General features: G+C 34.5%; 2 protein-coding genes across 2 annotated transcripts; one reads left to right on the forward strand and one right to left on the reverse strand.

Annotated features, from left to right (window-relative positions):
* Positions 1-1600: 1600 nt before the first annotated feature.
* LOC114749226 (protein DETOXIFICATION 46, chloroplastic) lies at positions 1601-6506 on the forward strand. Its single transcript, XM_028937717.1, has 14 exons — positions 1601-2281; positions 2376-2470; positions 2929-3037; positions 3203-3258; positions 3617-3672; positions 4110-4248; positions 4393-4530; positions 4629-4697; positions 4802-4912; positions 5018-5146; positions 5296-5373; positions 5795-5866; positions 5953-6012; positions 6094-6506. The coding sequence occupies exons 1-14, from the start codon at positions 1804-1806 to the stop codon at positions 6187-6189; spliced, it is 1686 nt and encodes a 561-aa protein (XP_028793550.1). The 5' UTR covers positions 1601-1803; the 3' UTR covers positions 6190-6506.
* Positions 6507-8127: 1621 nt separating this feature from the next.
* Positions 8128-10205, reverse strand: LOC114749227 (uncharacterized). The gene is made up of 3 exons (XM_028937718.1): positions 9516-10205; positions 8518-8715; positions 8128-8436 (listed from the first exon to the last, which is right to left on the reverse strand). The coding sequence occupies exons 1-3, from the start codon at positions 10113-10115 to the stop codon at positions 8398-8400; spliced, it is 837 nt and encodes a 278-aa protein (XP_028793551.1). The 5' UTR covers positions 10116-10205; the 3' UTR covers positions 8128-8397.
* Positions 10206-18127: the final 7922 nt, after the last annotated feature.

The raw sequence follows: 18127 nt of genomic DNA on the forward strand, positions 1-18127 counted from the left end.
TTAAAGAAAATAATTAGTGTTTTAGGAAAAAAAAACACGTCATATTTCTTATAATTAATTAACTTAGTTAATTTTCTTAGTGTAATCAAATTAGTTAAATAGGTCTCACATTAAGAATTGGAGGAGTATTTTAATTACATTATAATTTTAAATTATTTTATGATCTGCAGGCTCGGTTTTCAATTGCCCTCCAGCGCCTTCTTTCTTCCAATGGCATGTTGTACTCTGAAGAATTTGGGCAGCACAAGCAGCAAAAGCTGAGGACTGCATAGTTTAAGAGTTCAGTTTAATATTTATAATTCATGACACACCTCCATAGGGATAGGAAGTAAAAGGACTTGCATTCCGTGTATGTATCAGATGAGAGGAGAATGCATATGTTTTAAAAGCCAGAGCTGATCTTTCTTCCCCTTTTATATTTCTTCTTTTAAAGCAGGATGCGGTGCAGACAATTTAAATGCTTCAGTATTCCGCTTGTTTTAGACTCGCAACCCTGCCTAGATTTTCATACTCTGGCGTGGCCGTGTGATATCCACTCATTTTTGTTCTTTTGGTGTTTTTGGTTGGGGGGTGGTTGGAGTGTCCTTTTTCCCACCTACGTGGGTCATGTAATTATGCAATGACATTTCAACCATTAAAATGATTAACTATTTGGGATTTTTTACAAAGTGTTCTATTTATTCAACTGCGTCTGTGTGGAGGCAGAGATTTTTTTTTTTTTTACCTTGTTGCAGGCCTCATGAATTTCCTTGTTATTGTTACTTAACAGAGCTTTTCACAATTTTTTTAAGCTGCAAAGGAACGTATTGTCAAGTTTTTTGGCCAGAAGTTGAGATCATGGTCAAATTGGCATATCATTGTTAAATGTTTTTTTTTGTCTTTCCAAAAATGAACTTAATCAGAACTCAGTTGTCAAGAAAAGGTTTTTTATGTTAAAAATGTTATTAAATTTCAGAAAAGCATAAAATTATTTTTTTAAAAAAAAATTTGAAGCGATAGTTTTCTTAAAACGTTATAAGAACTAACAAGTATGAAAATACATTAACAATTTCTTTTTTTTCTGGTACAGAAATACAACAATAATTTTCACTTTCAATAATAATTTTAATGTCAACAAATTTAATATATTTTTAAAATTTTGAATAATATTTTATACAGATGGGTAAATATAATTTTTCATAAAAAAAATAAAACAAGCTCAAATACCTCGGTGCTTATATCTGAAGTTTTTTTGACCGTGTTTTTTTTCCCCCACTTCCTGATGATAATTTATTGTTTCTTCGGAGTTTCTCTCTATGGGCTCTTTCAATTTTTTAAACTTCTCATCTTCCTCTTCATAATAAAATTGCTTCTTTTTTTTTTTTTTTTTAATTGAGAGAGACAGAGAGGGGGAGGGAGGCAGCTACAAGAGAAAGAGAAAGCTGCGAGTCTTTGAAGATAAAACGAAGACGAAGGGTCGGCTCCGTCCGACAATAATTAGCCTGGGAAGTGGGAGGCCTTCTGGTTCTCATGCATTCCACTCGTTAAAATAATATTTAAAGCCCAAAAAAAAAAAAAGAGAGAGGCGGCAGCGCAAAAGGGCACTAAGGGGGAACCCGGCCAAGCAACCATTTGCTTCTAAATTTATCGTTTTCTGAATTCTGATAAGGAAACATCCAAACCAATTGTTGGGCGTGCAGAATTACAAGCCACTCGCTTTTCGGCCCCTTTTTGGGGCTTTGTCTTCCTTTCTCTTCCTTCCATTTTCTTGGAAGTTCGAAACCACTCTTCTGCTTCACTCCTTCATCACCGTCAAAATCAGAGATGGCACTTCAAACTCGCTTTCTTCACAACACTCTCTACAAGAACCCTTGTGCTTCTTCATCACTTCCTCACTCTTCAGCCTCCTTGTTCTCCAATCACCAACACCTCGATTCATCCCCACCTGCATTTCGCATTCCTACTTTTCCTTCAAATCCATTCCTTAGAACTCCCCGGACGCATCGTGATTGGTTAGTCACTTGCGTTAATCGGAATCTAGAACTCATTGATGATAGCCGCGAAACTTCTGTGGCAAATGAGGATTATGTGGAGGAGGATTCTCGGGAACAAGATGGCGAAGTTGAAGTCGGGGGAGAGGTTGAGAAGAAGGAACTGGCTGACCAGAGTATATGGGGTCAGATGAAGGAAATTGTCATGTTTACAGGACCAGCAACGGCACTTTGGATATGCGGACCACTGATGAGTCTCATTGATACGGCTGTTATTGGTCAGGGAAGCTCCATTGAGCTAGCTGCCTTAGGTACTGAGTTCTGGGATATAATTTATCTACTCACTTAATATACCTTTTGATAGCTGAAGATGCATCATACGAACTCTTGATTTCCTACGAGCAGGCCCTGCTACAGTTGTGTGTGATTACATGAGTTACGCGTTTATGTTTCTCTCGATTGCAACTTCTAACATGGTTGCTACTGCCCTTGCTAAACAGGTTAGTTTCTTGTTTCATTAGAATTATGACTTTTATTTTCCAAAGTTCAACTGTGACATCTTCAAATTTTACTATCTTGTATTCCTGCCCCACAGCCTTATCTTTCTATATATAAAAGCTAGTTGAGGGCTGGTTGTCTTCCAAATCTATAATTTTTTTCTCTAAAATATTGTTGCTGATTGAAAGGTTCACCAAGGTTACTTTCAATGCATATAATTAAAGAGGTAGTCCAGGGAAATCAGCACACATTTGTTACAAATAGCAAACTTAACTAATTTTCTTAATATTCTCAATTTAGTTCTCTAATTCCTATATTAATAATCAATAGTACATCACTTGACCAAGTTTTCTGGACATCGTAAATTTTGAATTTTTTTGGTATATTTTTGCGGTTCATATCTATCACTTTGTGTCTCCAGGACTTACACTGCTTTGCTTGAGCATATATATATGTGTAGGATAGAGACGAAGTACAGCATCACATCTCTGTCTTGCTTTTAGTTGGGTTAGTTTGTGGCTTCGTGATGCTTTTGTTCACAAGATTCTTTGGTGCATCAATGCTCACTGGTACTGAAATCTACTACTTACTTACTTTTATGCATATGGAATGTGTAATGCTTTCACAGTCTGGTTGTTTTGTGCTCCTCGTAGGATGACAGCATCTTGCTTATTTAGAAAAGGGGGCATAACCAATCCAATGACTGATGAATTTTCTGTCTGCCCCCTTTTCAGCTTTTACTGGGTCAAAGAATTTGCATGTAGTTCCTGCAGCAAACACTTACGTACAGGTTTTTCTTTCTTTCTTTCTTTTTTTTTTTTTTAAATTATTGCATTTACTTTTTTTCATTTAATTGAAGACTACAATTTATATTTTCCAAAGTAAAACAAACTATGAAATAGTTGAAATTTGATGGAGGAAAGCAATCAAAGCCGTCATCAATTTTCATCTCTTTTTCTCATAAGAATAGATGAGGGCACTATAGCAACATTATTTCCTCTTAAGTTATCAGGACTCGTAAATAAGATTTTCCTTTTGCTTCCTAACTATTAAATAATGAAGTCGTGATTTTTTGGTAAATAAAGCTGTGATGTTTTCCTCTGTTTAACTTGCTTAAATGACTTAACCGGAGTCTCTTTTGCTGTCAGATTCGAGGCTTGGCATGGCCTGCATTACTTGTTGGATGGGTTGCTCAAAGTGCTAGGTCAAAATATGCTCTATTTATTTCTCAAGCTTTATTAGCTGAAATGAAAGATTGCTACTTTGTGCCTTTTTTTTTTTTTTTAATTTGAGCCTTTACGAGATTCTGCTCGACATTCTATTTCATTTACATATAATTGTTCATATTAATCCTTGTGAGCTGTTCAATGGGATGATAGAGCTTCTCTTTGTATTTGCTCAGAACCTGTTGTGACCCATTTTTCCTTGTTCAGATGGTGCTGAGATAGTATTACTGTTCGACCAATATGCATGACTATACTTTCGGGCTTCTCATTCAAATTTCCTTATCCTGTATCTTCAAGTTTCTACTTACCCTTAGCAGAGTTTATTGTAATACATGATGTCTTTCTATAAGTAATTCATTAAACATAGGCTTATTAATTGAAGCCATTGTCCTAATATTAGCGTTCTCTCTCACAGTCTTGGTATGAAGGATTCCTGGGGACCCTTGAAGGCTTTGGCCGCCGCTAGTGCTGTAAATGGCATTGGTGACGTAGTATTATGTATTTTTCTGGGCTATGGTATTGCAGGGGCCGCGTGGGCTACAATGGCATCACAAGTATGTTAAAAATTCACATATAATGCATTAACTATCATATGCTGCTCCAAATGTTCTCAGTTTATGTGCCCATGCGTTCATGTGAATTATTATCCGTTAACTGTCATATATCCGATCCTTTACCTCTTGCCTTCCTGTTTTTAGGTGGTTGCTGGGTACATGATGCTTCAGAGTCTAAAAGAGAAGGGATATAATGCATATGCCCTCTCCATCCCCTCAGCCCAAGAGCTTTTTTCGATAGTTGGGCTTGCTACCCCTGTATTTGTTACACTGATATCAAAGGTTGCATCGAGTATTGAACTTAATTATGTTGCTTAAATCCGAATCTCTTTTGACTCCCCCCCCCCCCCAAAAATGTTACTGAGACTTGTAATATATAGGTGGCTTTCTACTCACTACTTATATATTTTGCCACATCAATGGGCACACATACAATGGCTGCTCATCAAGTTAGTTTTACGCCTCTCTAATTTTTTTGCACTGTATTCCTTGATTTGCTTGCTGTCGGTATCTGAAATTCAAGGGCCCTGACATGACTTGACTCTAATGTTAGGTCATGGTTCAAACCTACACCACATGTACAGTATGGGGTGAACCTCTCTCTCAAACTGCCCAATCATTTATGCCGGAATTGATTTATGGCGCTAAGCGGAGTTTGGCAAAGGTTAGATTAGAAGGGATTTTCTTCACCTGTGGCTGTCACTGCTGCTGAATTTCTGCATGCATACTGTTGAAAAAAAAAAATCCTGAATTTTCATAATGTCAACAGGCTAGAGTACTTCTAAGGTCTCTAGTAATAATTGGAGCTATACTCGGATTGCTGTTAGGAATTGTTGGGACATCAATTCCTTGGTTATTCCCCAAAATTTTTACACCCGATCAGATGGTTATCCAGGAGGTTAGTGCTTGCGCTTCATACTTTAGATGGTCATCTTATGTGGTGTCAATCATGATTTGCGTTAAAAAAATAAATGATTTTGAGAGCGGATATATTATATAAACAAAAATAGTAGTTAACTATTGTATTTGTGAACTGTGACCATGCAGATGCACAAGGTGCTGATTCCATACTTCTTAGCGCTTGCTGTAACACCCTCCACTCTTAGCCTTGAAGGAACATTGCTGGTATGTTCATTTAACCCCTAAACTTTTCCAAAAGAAATACAAGAAAATAATCGAGGGCAGGACATAAACAGGCCTCGTCAAGTCTAATTGCTTAGAATTACCAATAAGCTCCCCTAAACTTACTTAAATAGGGTTGTCAGATTTGGGCGATCCATCCGCTGAATATGTTGTCGCCCCCTATTTATAGGCATCCATTACACGTTATCAACGGAACTCTGCTATTTCAACTTTAGTACCCCCTTTTTGTACTCTTTGTATGATGTCATCCATATCCTCTTATGCACTATCGAACGGTAACTTAACACAAATGCGTGATTATTTGGCGTATGATATATTTCTCCAACTTGCTTTGCTTTACTATTCATGGATTGAACAGTATACGGCTACGTCTAACAGTTTCATGGTGTGTTTATTTATGCAGGCTGGACGCGATCTGAGATTTATGAGTTTATCAATGGGCGGATGCTTCACCTTCGGTGCATTTATCCTATTGGTAGCAACCCCTTTCTTGGTCTCCTTTGTACAGTGTGATATCGCTCTCTCACTTCTTGCGTAACATTCAATTTCCCTTGACGCCAGATACTGAGCAGCAGGTATGGCTTGCAAGGCTGCTGGTTTTCGCTCGCAATATTTCAATGGGTAAGACTAGGATCTCCAGCTTGCGTCAAGTACCAGCATTGTTTATAAAATTCTGATGTTCAATTATTTTATCGTCTATAGGCTCGCTTTTCGATGTCCCTCCAGCGTCTTCTTTCGCCCAATGGCATGTTATTCTCTGAAGATTTTGAGCAGTATAAGCAGCTCAAGGCTGCGTAGGTTGGGAGCTCTGTTTTATAATAATCATGACACACCTTAATCGGGATAGAAGCACTCTTGTATTTATAGTATCAAAAAGGTAGGCATGCGCTTGTGATCATATGCCAGGGCTCACATGATTAATTCTTAGAAGCATGACGTAATGCAAGCAATTTATATGCCCAAGTGCTCCGACTGTAATTTTATTTCTAAATTTAGATCGATATTATATTCAGCGATCCAGGCACACAAACCAGGCCCGATGGAGAAGGTATTACACACCTAAAATTCGGTATCATTTATATGCTTCCTCCATAAAAATATTTATTGCCAAAACTGCTTGAAAATCCTTTACTTAAAGGGGTGCAATTCTTTTTCAATTATGCACAATATATTTTTAGTTATATATGATTGTCTTCTGTTTTTCTTTTTATACAGGATATATGTAACTTTTACGCTACGCGCAATATATTTTTAAGTATGTGTAAAAATTTTAAAATGAAAATATTTACATATAGTTAAAGATATACTCCCTCCGTTCTTTATTATAAGAGACGAATAACCGAATCATGTTGATCAAAAAAGCAGTTAAAATTAGTTAAGAACAATTAATGTGTGAAAAATATAATTTTTTTTTTTCAAAAAATGCCCTCATTAATAAGGAGAAAGGGCATGAAAGAGAATAATTAAATGATTGAAAGAAAGAAAAGTGGGAGGGAGAGAGAATGTGAGTTGTAAACAATAAATATGGGTAAAATAAGAAATCAACATAAAAAAATAGAGACAATTTTTAAGTGTCTCTTATATATAGGAACATGCCATAAGCATCAAATGTTTCTTATAAGAAACGGAGTATTACACATTTGAAAGGTTATGTTCATTAAAAATGAGTCATACCCACGCAAGGACTTGGATGGTCAAACAAATTTTAGGCACTTTTAAAGGATAAACATTTTAATGAGATTTTTCAGTAATTTTTATTAGATATTATTACATCCTCCTAACTCCTTAGCATTGGAAAGTGAAAAAAAATTTTGTATGATTTAGAGCGTACTTGTAACAAAAATATAAATGAAATGAGTTTTTGAACCGATTTGTCTAATTTATGTCCGTGTAAAAAGGTAGTTTATTGTGATAAAAACTAATAATTATTTTTATTGGTCTCGGGCGAAATAGGATTGTTGGCCTTAGGCAATTAGGCAACAAATCCCTCCTCTGAATACCATTTCTATCCAGCAATGATGGTCTTTCGAGGCAGCCATTTTCACTCGAACCGGATAATTATTCATAGGAGCATATATGGGACCGTTGCCCGACTTTTAAAAGGCATGCGCAGTCAGTTTTTCTTCCACGATTTCAGATGCTGACACTTGGAATAACACCTAAAACACCACACATTTTGTCGTGTTATGATCATCTACAATGAAGCCAACATCCATGGATTTGTTTAGAATTTCTTATAAATAATTTGTCAACCATATCTACAAAATACAAAGCAAATATATAAAATGAGTTTTATTCTAACTTATATGAATCGTGTATATAAATAATTTTAAACATAACGCCAAACATAGCCTATACATTTCTAAGCTTGTAGCAGCAACAATAAACTTTTTTCCATCAAGAAATATTGACCAAGTAGATCCTATGATGCCATTGAATTCAATCAATAACCAACTTAAGTTTGCAATCTATGATATTTCAGCTCTTTTTGGAAAATAATCAACATGCATAACCTAATTTCAGTTTGAGATTAGGGGTGTTTTTTTCAATACAAATCGAGACAGAACTATTTCTACATAGTTAGCTCGTACATCATAAAACTAATTTAACCTAAATCCTCCAAAACAAGTTTGCTTCCTAGTTTCTCAAGCAAAATAATCTATGTACAAAACATGCAATATTCTTCCTCAGCAGTGAGATTTCAAAAAGTTACTTTCAAAATTGCCTTCAATATTATTACTTTCAAAAATTTAATCTAAATCCTCCGAAACAAGTTTGCTTCCCAGTTTCTCAAGCAAAATAATCTATGTACAGAACATGCAATATTCTTCCTCGGCAGCGAGATTTCATAAGTTACAAGAGTTCTATACATAACCATAGAAATTCATCTGCCTTAAAATATGCTTGTGAATTTAGCTTCTAAATGCCATGCATGCAAAGCCTCACTCCGTATAGGGCAAACCTCAACATAAGTACACCAAGAATTGTTAGCTAGTGTTTCCAAAATTATCTCCGCCGCGAAAACTTTGACCCTTGCTCCTTACTCTGCAATATTTATTAGACAATTAGGGAAGTGTCGCGAGAGACAGGCGAAATTAGGAAAATGAAAGCTAAGCCCTTGCTTACTAGTTTTGGTTTTAGCTGTTTTCTCAGAAACACTTTTCGAGCTTGCTTCTTCTTCTCTTCTGCCTTCAATTTGGTGAGACTAGGCCTGTATATAATCACTGTCCGACCAATTTGACCAACAGTCACCGAACCAGTTGCTTCTTCCAGCTGCTTCACGACCTCATCTAGCTCTCCTGGACAAGTCCGGTGTATTTTAATCTGCATACGTGCCATTCAAATGCAAGTACAGATCAAAAGAATCCTTTTTTTTTTTAACGTCATCCAAGAATCATTGAGCTAGGGAAAGCAGAGAGGAAACGCAACATGAAGAAAAACAGTAAATTGGATATTTGTGCTTCAAATTACTCTTTCCCGTCCGCAGGTACCTTATTTTTGGATATCCCTTACCATTCAGTCACTGAACTACGTGAACAAAAACCTGCAATTGTTTCATACATACACTGATATCCCGAAACCTCAACTCAAATGGTAAAAATCTAACTCGTCCAAGGTCCGACTGTGTAATAATTTCAAGCAAAGACACGCTCAGCAACATATCTACCAACAAGCTAATTCACAACATAAAAGCATGCACACCAGATTGATATGATACTATTAACATATTATAGATTAGAAAACTACTTTCAAAAGCAAACCAATTAGACAAGCAATACACAAAAAGGGGCGAGGAAGAAAAAGACAGTCCGACAGAAGCAAACTACAGATGAACTTGAAACCTAGCTTAAAGGGAATCGCAGACCTCATGAATACTTGACAGACTATGCCGAACAGAATCCCCAGTATAAGCTCGACAAGGAGGAAAATAGGAAATGAACATTAATTTCCCTTTATTATCCATTCTCTCCTTACTCGTCAAATGAAATATGATTCAAAATCCCGGCGTACAAATAAACAGACAATAATTTCCATAACTAATGCTAACATACAAAACTCAGAACCAAAAAGCAATCTCTAGAGGCATAGCATCAATTATAAACTAAATTTCAGGGAATTAATACCTTGAGAAGCTCGTTAGCTTCAAGGGTCTCAATGAAAGAGGTCGCAACATTAGGTGTAACACCAGACTTGCCCACCAACTGGCTTTTCAGCTTTCTCCCCAAGCTATGAGCGTAAGAGGCGAGCTCTTTCCTTTCCTTCACAGTGAGACTGGGCAACTTCAACCTCTCCTCCCTGTTTCTCTCTAATGGCGACAAATCTGAACCCCTACTCATCTCGATATGCTCATCTTCGTTTTCAATCCCGCTCTCTTCAGTGTACGGTTCAATTGTTTCATCGTCCTCAGCAATGTCCGCCAAATCTCCAGCTCCCACAGCATCGCAATGTCTCTGAGGAGCAGAAATCACATGTGCAGAGAAAGAGTGAGAGAAGAGAGGATTAGAGAGGTGAGTGGGAGAGGCAAAAAGGGATTTCCGACGATGTGGAATTTGGATCCGTCCAACGAGTTTAGGTACAGCAGTGGGAGCAGTAGAGGAGGATAAGAGCAGAAGAGGTTTCAGAAAAGAAACATAAGAAGGTGAAGATGGCGATATCGAAGACAGAGAAGATGGTTGAGAACGAAGAATGTGCAATAGATGGCTGGATGGCGCATTTGCCGCCATAACCGCGCAAATCTTCGGATTGCAGCACCCTGCAAAGAAATTGAGAAACTTCGTTGGTGTTTCGGTTGAGGGTTTTTTATCTTCAAATGTGTCCTGGACCTTTTTGATGCAGTATCTACCGGACCAGTAGCAGTGGTCGCACCACAAACGATACAATGAAAGAATCAATAAAAATATAACTTTAGTCCTCTAATTTTAAATTGAGTTTCAGTGGGTCCTTAATCTTGGTTGCTCAATTTTATAAAATATTTTTTTAGTTTTTAAACCGTGATCATTTTTTTTATTCAAATTATTGTTATTTTTTGAATTTAGATTTATTATATTAATAATCAAAAGTATTTTGTCAATATTAAAATCTTAATGTTAGCATTTGTTTTTGGTTAACAACATTAAGACTGAAGAAATAAAATGGCACTTCTTGAAATTAAAAAATAAAAAAATCTTACGCAAAACTGCATCTTTTTCTCTCTCTTCTTTTTTATTAATACCAGAAACTGCATCTTTCTCTCAGTATCCCTTTTTGTTCACCCCTCACTTGTAAATTGAAATGATTTATTAAGGGTGTGTTTGGCTCAATAAAAAAGATAGGAATGAAGGAATTTTAATGGAGATAAATGAGATGAAAGAAATGGAAGAGATTTTAATATTACTTGTTTAGTTTAAGAAAAGAGAGAGGCAAAATATTTTGTATGGACAACTTTACCCCTATATTATTTAAGTTGATTTTTACAAACTTTATAGAATAATTAATAAAATATAATTATAAATAATATTTAATATAGGGACAATGACAAAAAAAGAAATTGCAATTTGTAAATGCCAAACAAAGAATGTCAACAAAAATTCATTGTCATTTGCAAATTCTAGACTTGTCAATATCAAATAAAGTTATGTTATCAAACCTGATTTGGGATTTGCAATTTCCAACTTCTTTTTCTGTCATTCTCCCTTTAATATATGAGGGAAGAGAAGTATGATTGGATCCATAAATATATCAAATCACATACAATTCGGTAATAAAGAGTAACGTGATATTACTAAAAAAATAATATAGACATATTAGTTAACACAAGTCAAAATATTACCATTTTCTTTCAAGTTCTTCCAATTTTAGAAAGGAGGCTTATGAGAGGAGGGAAGAGAAAAGATTAAAAAAATTTTGCTTCCCTTCTAAAATGTTTATCTTACAAAATAAAAAAAATTATTAAAATCCCTCCTCTTCTGTTCTAAATCCTTCATGGGAGGGAGGGCATCCCTCGTCGCTTCGTTTAGGGCTATTTCGCACATGCCTTTTTTTTTTTGCTCATATATTCGTGTCCTCTTAATAGAGAGAGAGAGAGAGAGGAAAGTTACTAAATTTAATCTGATTCGCGCAGTTACATTGAATTTTTTAAAAAAATTAAAATTAAAATTCCCCAGATTTTTTTGACTTTTCATATTTTACTTTTTAACAGTACTACCTCGATTTTTAATATAAGATCAAATTGATTAATTTGAAAAGATTAAAAAAGTTTATAAATTATTTGATTATAGTATATATTACATGATAACTATAAATACTTTAAGATAATTTAGCAACTTTCTTAATTTTTTGAAATTAATCATATGGATCTTATCCTAAGAATTGGAAGTATTTTTTTGTTTTAATTCATACACTACATCGTAGCCATCATTTCCCCTTCCTTTATTAGTTACTACAATTGTTGTCAAACTCACGAGATAACTCTCGAGTTTAATGTTTCTACATTTTTAACTTATAAAATTGTGTCAAGTTATTCTTAAATTCTTGTTCCCTATAAATAAATTCAGTCAAACTTACGAGTTCACTAGCTAGTTTTCTGTTTTTACTTTTTTAGTTTACAAAATCATATTAACTTCTTTTTAAACTTTGTGCTATGTTTTTGGATTTAGGTATGCTTAGTGAGTTTGTATGTCAATTTTATAAAAAAAATTTATTTATTAAATATGATAAGTTATGAAAATTAATGAATTTAATTTTAATTATTTAGATTCAAAATATATTTAAACGAAATTATTATAATTTTTATATTTTAATTATTTAAAAATATATTTTTAATACTAATTTATTAATAAAAATAAATTCTTATAAGTTTACTATTTGAATTTAGCGTCCAAATTTATATTCTTATTAAGAATTTGTTTAGATTCGCTCAACCTTGATTCTCGCCGGCTTTTCAAGTCCCATAGCAAGTTGGCAGCCAAGAATGCTGTTTCATTATGACTTCTTCTCCTTCTTCTGTCAGGTCTCGTCATGCTCCAGCCAGGTTTGTCCTTCATTCATACTCTTGCACCTATCCTCTCTAACACACTAATGTCAATTTGCAGCAACACATACATCTCATAGCTTAGCCTGAAGGTAACTGTATATGCTGCATTATCCACGTCACGTCCATCATATTTTACGATCCAAAAATGAAGTTGATCCACGTGATCGAGTAACTGTGTCAACATCTAGAATAACATGTCCAAGAATTTCTCCATTTCATTTACTAAAAGTAGAAAGAAAAACTGCTGGCTCATGATGATATGGTGCTTCAATAGGGTTTAAGCTTTAATCTATGATTATGCCTCCAGCGTTACTAAAGCAGGCTCAGCAACCACCTTTATCTTTTTATAGTGAAAATGTAATTTTATTGATAACTAGTATTTTATGACCCATTTGTTCGTGATGATCCTGGGCCCTAATCGCAGAATCACTCAAGGCTAAAACCCTGTTGACCAATCCGGTGGGATTAGTGTCTTCCTGAGAGAAGTGGAAACGATTTCTAGCGTCCCAGAGGCCAGAGCTGCCAACAAAGGAGACCAAACACGATGCACCAGTGTCTGTTCTGATCGTTAAGCCAGAAATTTTCTTTAACTGAGCCATCTATATATCAAACGGTTGTGTCAAAAATTGTTGCTGCCGGGAGATTCCAACATGAGGAGGCTAAAGTGCAGTATCTAAGAATTTATATCTTCCGAAGCTTTTCCACAAAGTTGACAGCGAAATCATCAGACGCCATCTTCCTCTTGAGCCTAACTTGATTGGTAAGAAGCCTGTAGTGCATTGCTAACCAAAAACCCAGAAATTCATCACAATGGTCTAAAAGGTTAGGGTGCATCCAGGAGGAGTTCCAAAATCCTACACCACCCATAATCAAGTGAACACCGCCCAAAATCTCCCTCCTCATTTTCCCCTATACTATCCCAACTTTTTAAAATTATTTAAACAAGTGACAAGAGAAGAGTAAAATGAACTCACCATATCTCTGTCCTAACTTCATTCACACACCTGCAATCCCAGATTATCAAAATTATCGTACATTCTTTGTTCATCAGTGAACGAATCTCTGAAAGTGGCAAGCTAGTAGGCACGAATGCCTTGAGACATAAGCTGTCGTCTCTTTCCTAAAATTTCCTCTTTGCAGTTTTATGACTGAAGCCAGTGCTGCATCTATAAGGAACAACTAAAATATAATACTTTTCTAGTACTTAATATAAATCTAATTTTGAGTTAGTTTTGGTCATAAATATAAAACTCATTTTTTATATTTATCAATTTTTTCTAAATTATCCCTATAGATACTCCATAAACCATAATCAAGTAGAAGAGGAAGATAATATTAAAAAAGATGATTATAGTATTTTAAGAAAAATATGTCAATTTTTTTTGTAATTAACTAACTTTTTCAATCTAATCAAATTAGTTAAATAAATTTTATATTAAGTATAAAAGGAAGTATGATTTATTTTCTTTGCTAGTAACCTGCTTGTGGTTGTGGTGCAGATAGTCAAGGTGCTTCCCTTATCGGAATCGAAAAATCACTTGTACCTTTCATTTGGCCTCAAAAATCGATGGCAATACTACTTGGCCTCTCTCAGATTTAATTTTACCAAAGCAAGTGAAGAGCTCTTCAGTACTGAGACTCCATCCCTTCCCTCCATTTTCTCTTCACCTCTCTCTCTCTCTCTCTCACAATAGGATCGCTCCCTTACACTCTCTAATTCATACCCAGAGTAGAAGAAGAAGGAGCCATAGAAGTTGCAAAGAGATCGATCATGGCATGAGAGGTAAGCTTTGCAAAAACGAGGAGGAGGGTGCTATTACAGCTGAGAGAGACAATAGTATTCGCTTTCAAGGAGGAACTGTTACAGGGGTGAGGAAAGACGTGTGCTTGCCCTTGTTCAGCGCCGCGCTCTCTCAACTCAAGTGACGTTGTGTGTAAGGGAGGGGCTGATGCCGTTGGATCAAAAAAAAAAAAAAACGAAGAAGAAGAAGCAAGAATCTAATTAAAAAATTTGTAAAATTATAAGCAATACCATATTAGTTTCCCTAATTCTTTTTTTCTGGAAAATAATATTTTTCCGGTCCTTAATATAAAACCCATTTAACTAATTTAATTAGATCAAGGAAATTAGGTAAGTTAGTTAATTATAAGAAATGTGACACATTTTTCTTAAAATACTATAATCATCTTTCTTAATACTTTATCTTTTTTTTTAATTTGATTATGGTTGAAGGACTATCTATATGAGTAATTTAGAAAAAATTGATAAATATGAAAAATAGATTTTATATTTAGAACTAAAACTAACTTAACAATTGAGTCCTATATTAAAGATCAGAGGAGTAGGTGAAGATAGTATTTATTTAAAAGAATCACTTGATTTAAAATATAAATCACTTAAGGGTAATTAATAATTACTTATCAATTTTGTTCTTGTATGCTCATTTAATGAGTAAATTTTATTAAAAAATTAAATTTGAAACAAATAAGGGTCATTTTTTAAGTTCTGATAAATTAGTTAAAATAATTTATATAATAGATCTGTAAAAAAAAATTCGTTATTAAATAAAAAGAACATTTTACTGTGTGCTCTTTTTTTCAGACTCTCATGTTACAATAACTCAACTGCTCTAACTAAACCTTTTGGCGAAAAAAAAAACTGCTTTAATTAAAACAACTTAAATATTTTAATTAAAATAATTCATACTGGGAATCGCCGTATATTTTGTTATTAAATAATGATGTCGCCAAAACAAATACTCACGATTACTCTCCATTTCCCCATGTAATAATAAATTATAACTCAACTGCTTTAATTAATTATGGGCAAAATAGGATAGGGAAAAAAAATTTTTAAGCCCTGACTATTACTCATTTATATTTGTGCTCCTGTATATTTATAAAGAAGAGGGAGAACACTTCTTTTTGACGTCACATTACCATTAAATTTCTAATAAGAATGTGTTAGTATTGGTATTACAAAATTAGTACTGGTTTTGATAACAATTAATAAGTGAATAATAACAATTTTATTAACAGTCTCTATATGTAATTTTTTAATTTTTAAGGTCTTTTTACAATTTTCCCTATATAAATGCAAGGGTAAATCAAAAAATTATCACAGATAGTAATGAAAATAAACTAGATTGGGTTAGGTTTTAGCCAAGTACGTTCAGGCTTGTAATAGATATTTAAAGTCTAAGCCTAAACCCAAACTTGCATATAGTGTTTTTTTTTTTTTAAGCCTAAACTTGAACTCTCAAAAAACCTGACAAGACTTAAAACCCATTTAAAAACTTACTAAAATGTAAGCCTTTATATAAATTTAAAAACCTAAGCCTCCAAGTTCATCTATAACTCTTTAAACTTATTTAAATACTTTTATTATGTTTTAAAAGTCTAAAATTTATTTTTATTTGCAATATAAGAGTCTAGCAAAAAAAAAGAATACATAATGACAACAGTAATCAGATAAAAATAAAAACAAGAAAAACTAATCATCTAATAACAAATAGATATATTTTCTAAAATTAATCAAACATAACAACTGACACATAAAAACTAAATTTCACTTCATTTGGTTTCCTGCATAAATTGGGCAAATTGTTCCCACTGATATTATAATATTTTATTTAGATATCACTAAAATAAACTTATAATAATTATTATATTTTAACAAAAAACAAAAATTAGGGGAAAAAAAAGGTGAGCTAATATTGCCTTATTGAGCTCGGGAAAAAAAAAAACAGATAGAGGTGAATGACTGGAGAATAAAAAAAAGACTGATCTAATAAAAATATCATGATGTGAAACTTAGTTAAATTAAAGTTAGTAATTTTATAAATAATTTATAAAATTAGTTTATATTATATAATACTCCCTCCGTTTCTTATTATAAGAGACATTTGATGCTTATAACATGTTCCTATATATAAGAGACACTTAAAGGTTGTCTCTATTTTTTTGTATTGATTTTCTATTTTATCCCTATTTATTTTGTCTCCAACTCATACTCTCTCTCCCTCCCACTTATCTTTCTTTTAATAATTTAATTGTTCTCTCTCCTTATTAATAAGAGTATTGTTAGAAAAAACATTATACTTTTTACATATTAATTGTTCTCAACTAATTTTAACTGTTTTTTTTTATCAACGTAATTTGGTTATTTGTCTCTTGTAATAAGAAAGGATAGAGTATATAATAACACAAATGCTTAAGTTTAACCTGTTTACTTAAATAGATCTAAATATGAATATAACTTATTTACTAAATAGATTTGATTAAATTTTATGTAGGCTAAATGTAGGCCTTGTAAAAACCTAACCTACCAGGTAATATTCTGACTCTATTAATCAAAGACCAACATTACTAGGATTAATCAATGCTCACAATTAATGAGCCGAAGAAGTGATGCGCACAGGTTTCGTTCAGGCTCATGGACAGTACTTCCATTACTGAACAAGGACAAACAAGCTCAACTTTTCAAATTCTGCCATAAACAATGATCAAACTCAACCCCAATCAAACCTTTCATGATTCCGGCTTCCTCTACGATAAAAGAACAAACCCTCTTTCTGCTTTCCCAGTTTCCAGATGCATGCAAGAGGAAAGATTCATCCAAACCCACATACCAAAACACACAGACGAATTTGCAGCTCTTCAGCCGCTGACTTGCCTTCGATCTCTTTTAACCAACCAGACTGCTGCAAATTATCAAACCGAGACCTGGCTACCACAACAACGATACAGCCATAAATAGAAAAAGAAAATTGACCCTACAAGGAATATTATTGATTTGAACTGCTTTAAGCATCAAAGTCAAAACTGGATGCTGTTCTTCAAACCTAAAGCCAGGTTTCATGAAAATCGGAAAGCATACAACAACAGTATCATAGGGCAAACCCTACAGGAGTACTACTTTACACACAGACAACATCAGCAGACAGTGAGAAAGAGAGATAGATAGATAGATAGGTAGATAGGCCGAGGAAATTCAAACCCCAGCTAAAGGGGTCACAGTCACTGAAAATACAAACAGACAGTTTACAGACATGAAACGATATACATGTGCTGCCACTTCAACCCTAACCAGTCTGTGGAAATGATCGTGTACTCTCCGTGCACAGGATGTTACATATAATGATTCAGATTAATCTAGCGCTCCCGCGTCTAAATGCGGAGATTAATTCTGAATCATTGAATTGATGTGCACACTTTTGGAGGGTACCATTCATGTTTCCTTTTCTTCATAACTGACGCGTTCCACTGGAGGAGAAGGGGTCTTCTCTTTAGGTTTCCATTGGCATCCGCTTGGCCTTGAGCTTCTACCACTGACATGATTATTACAAACTTCGTTTGGCTTTCCGAGGGGCCTTTGGCTTCCCTTGGCTGTTCCATCCCGAGGTGGGCTAAAACACACAGGCTTAACCTCGTCCCAATCAGCCGGAAGCTTCATCGAGCTCAAGTGCACCAGAAAATTATCCTTCCCCTGCACACATTCAATGAATCTCTGTGAATCCCAAACGATGCGGAAAATCATATAAGTATGAAGAAGTGAACAACAGGTGTTTCTGAGATCAACAAAGACCATTAGGGTATAACAAATACCTGACATCTTGCCGCGACGATCTCACTGATCTTGCGAGATTGAAAGAATTCCCATTTCTTATTGTTCGTAGCAACATAGAACCTCCAAGCTCCCTCCGGAGTCGTGAAGTTCACGAA

Source organism: Neltuma alba, unplaced genomic scaffold, assembly GCF_004799145.2.
Source record: "Neltuma alba isolate B1F8T4 unplaced genomic scaffold, ASM479914v2 tig00005992_pilon, whole genome shotgun sequence".
Taxonomy (NCBI): domain Eukaryota; kingdom Viridiplantae; phylum Streptophyta; class Magnoliopsida; order Fabales; family Fabaceae; genus Neltuma; species Neltuma alba.

Coding starts and splice junctions, on each gene's coding strand:
- LOC114749227 (XM_028937718.1), bottom strand. CDS start 10,115: ATGGCGGCAAATGCGCCATCCAGCCATCTATTGCACATTCTTCGTTCT. Junction 8,716..9,515: donor AAGCTAACGAGCTTCTCAAG/GTATTAATTCCC, acceptor GCACGTATGCAG/ATTAAAATACACCGGACTTG. Junction 8,437..8,517: donor AACAGCTAAAACCAAAACTA/GTAAGCAAGGGC, acceptor TAAATATTGCAG/AGTAAGGAGCAAGGGTCAAA.
- LOC114749226 (XM_028937717.1), top strand. CDS start 1,804: ATGGCACTTCAAACTCGCTTTCTTCACAACACTCTCTACAAGAACCCT. Junction 3,673..4,109: donor TGGGTTGCTCAAAGTGCTAG/GTCAAAATATGC, acceptor TCTCTCTCACAG/TCTTGGTATGAAGGATTCCT. Junction 6,013..6,093: donor CGCTCGCAATATTTCAATGG/GTAAGACTAGGA, acceptor TATCGTCTATAG/GCTCGCTTTTCGATGTCCCT.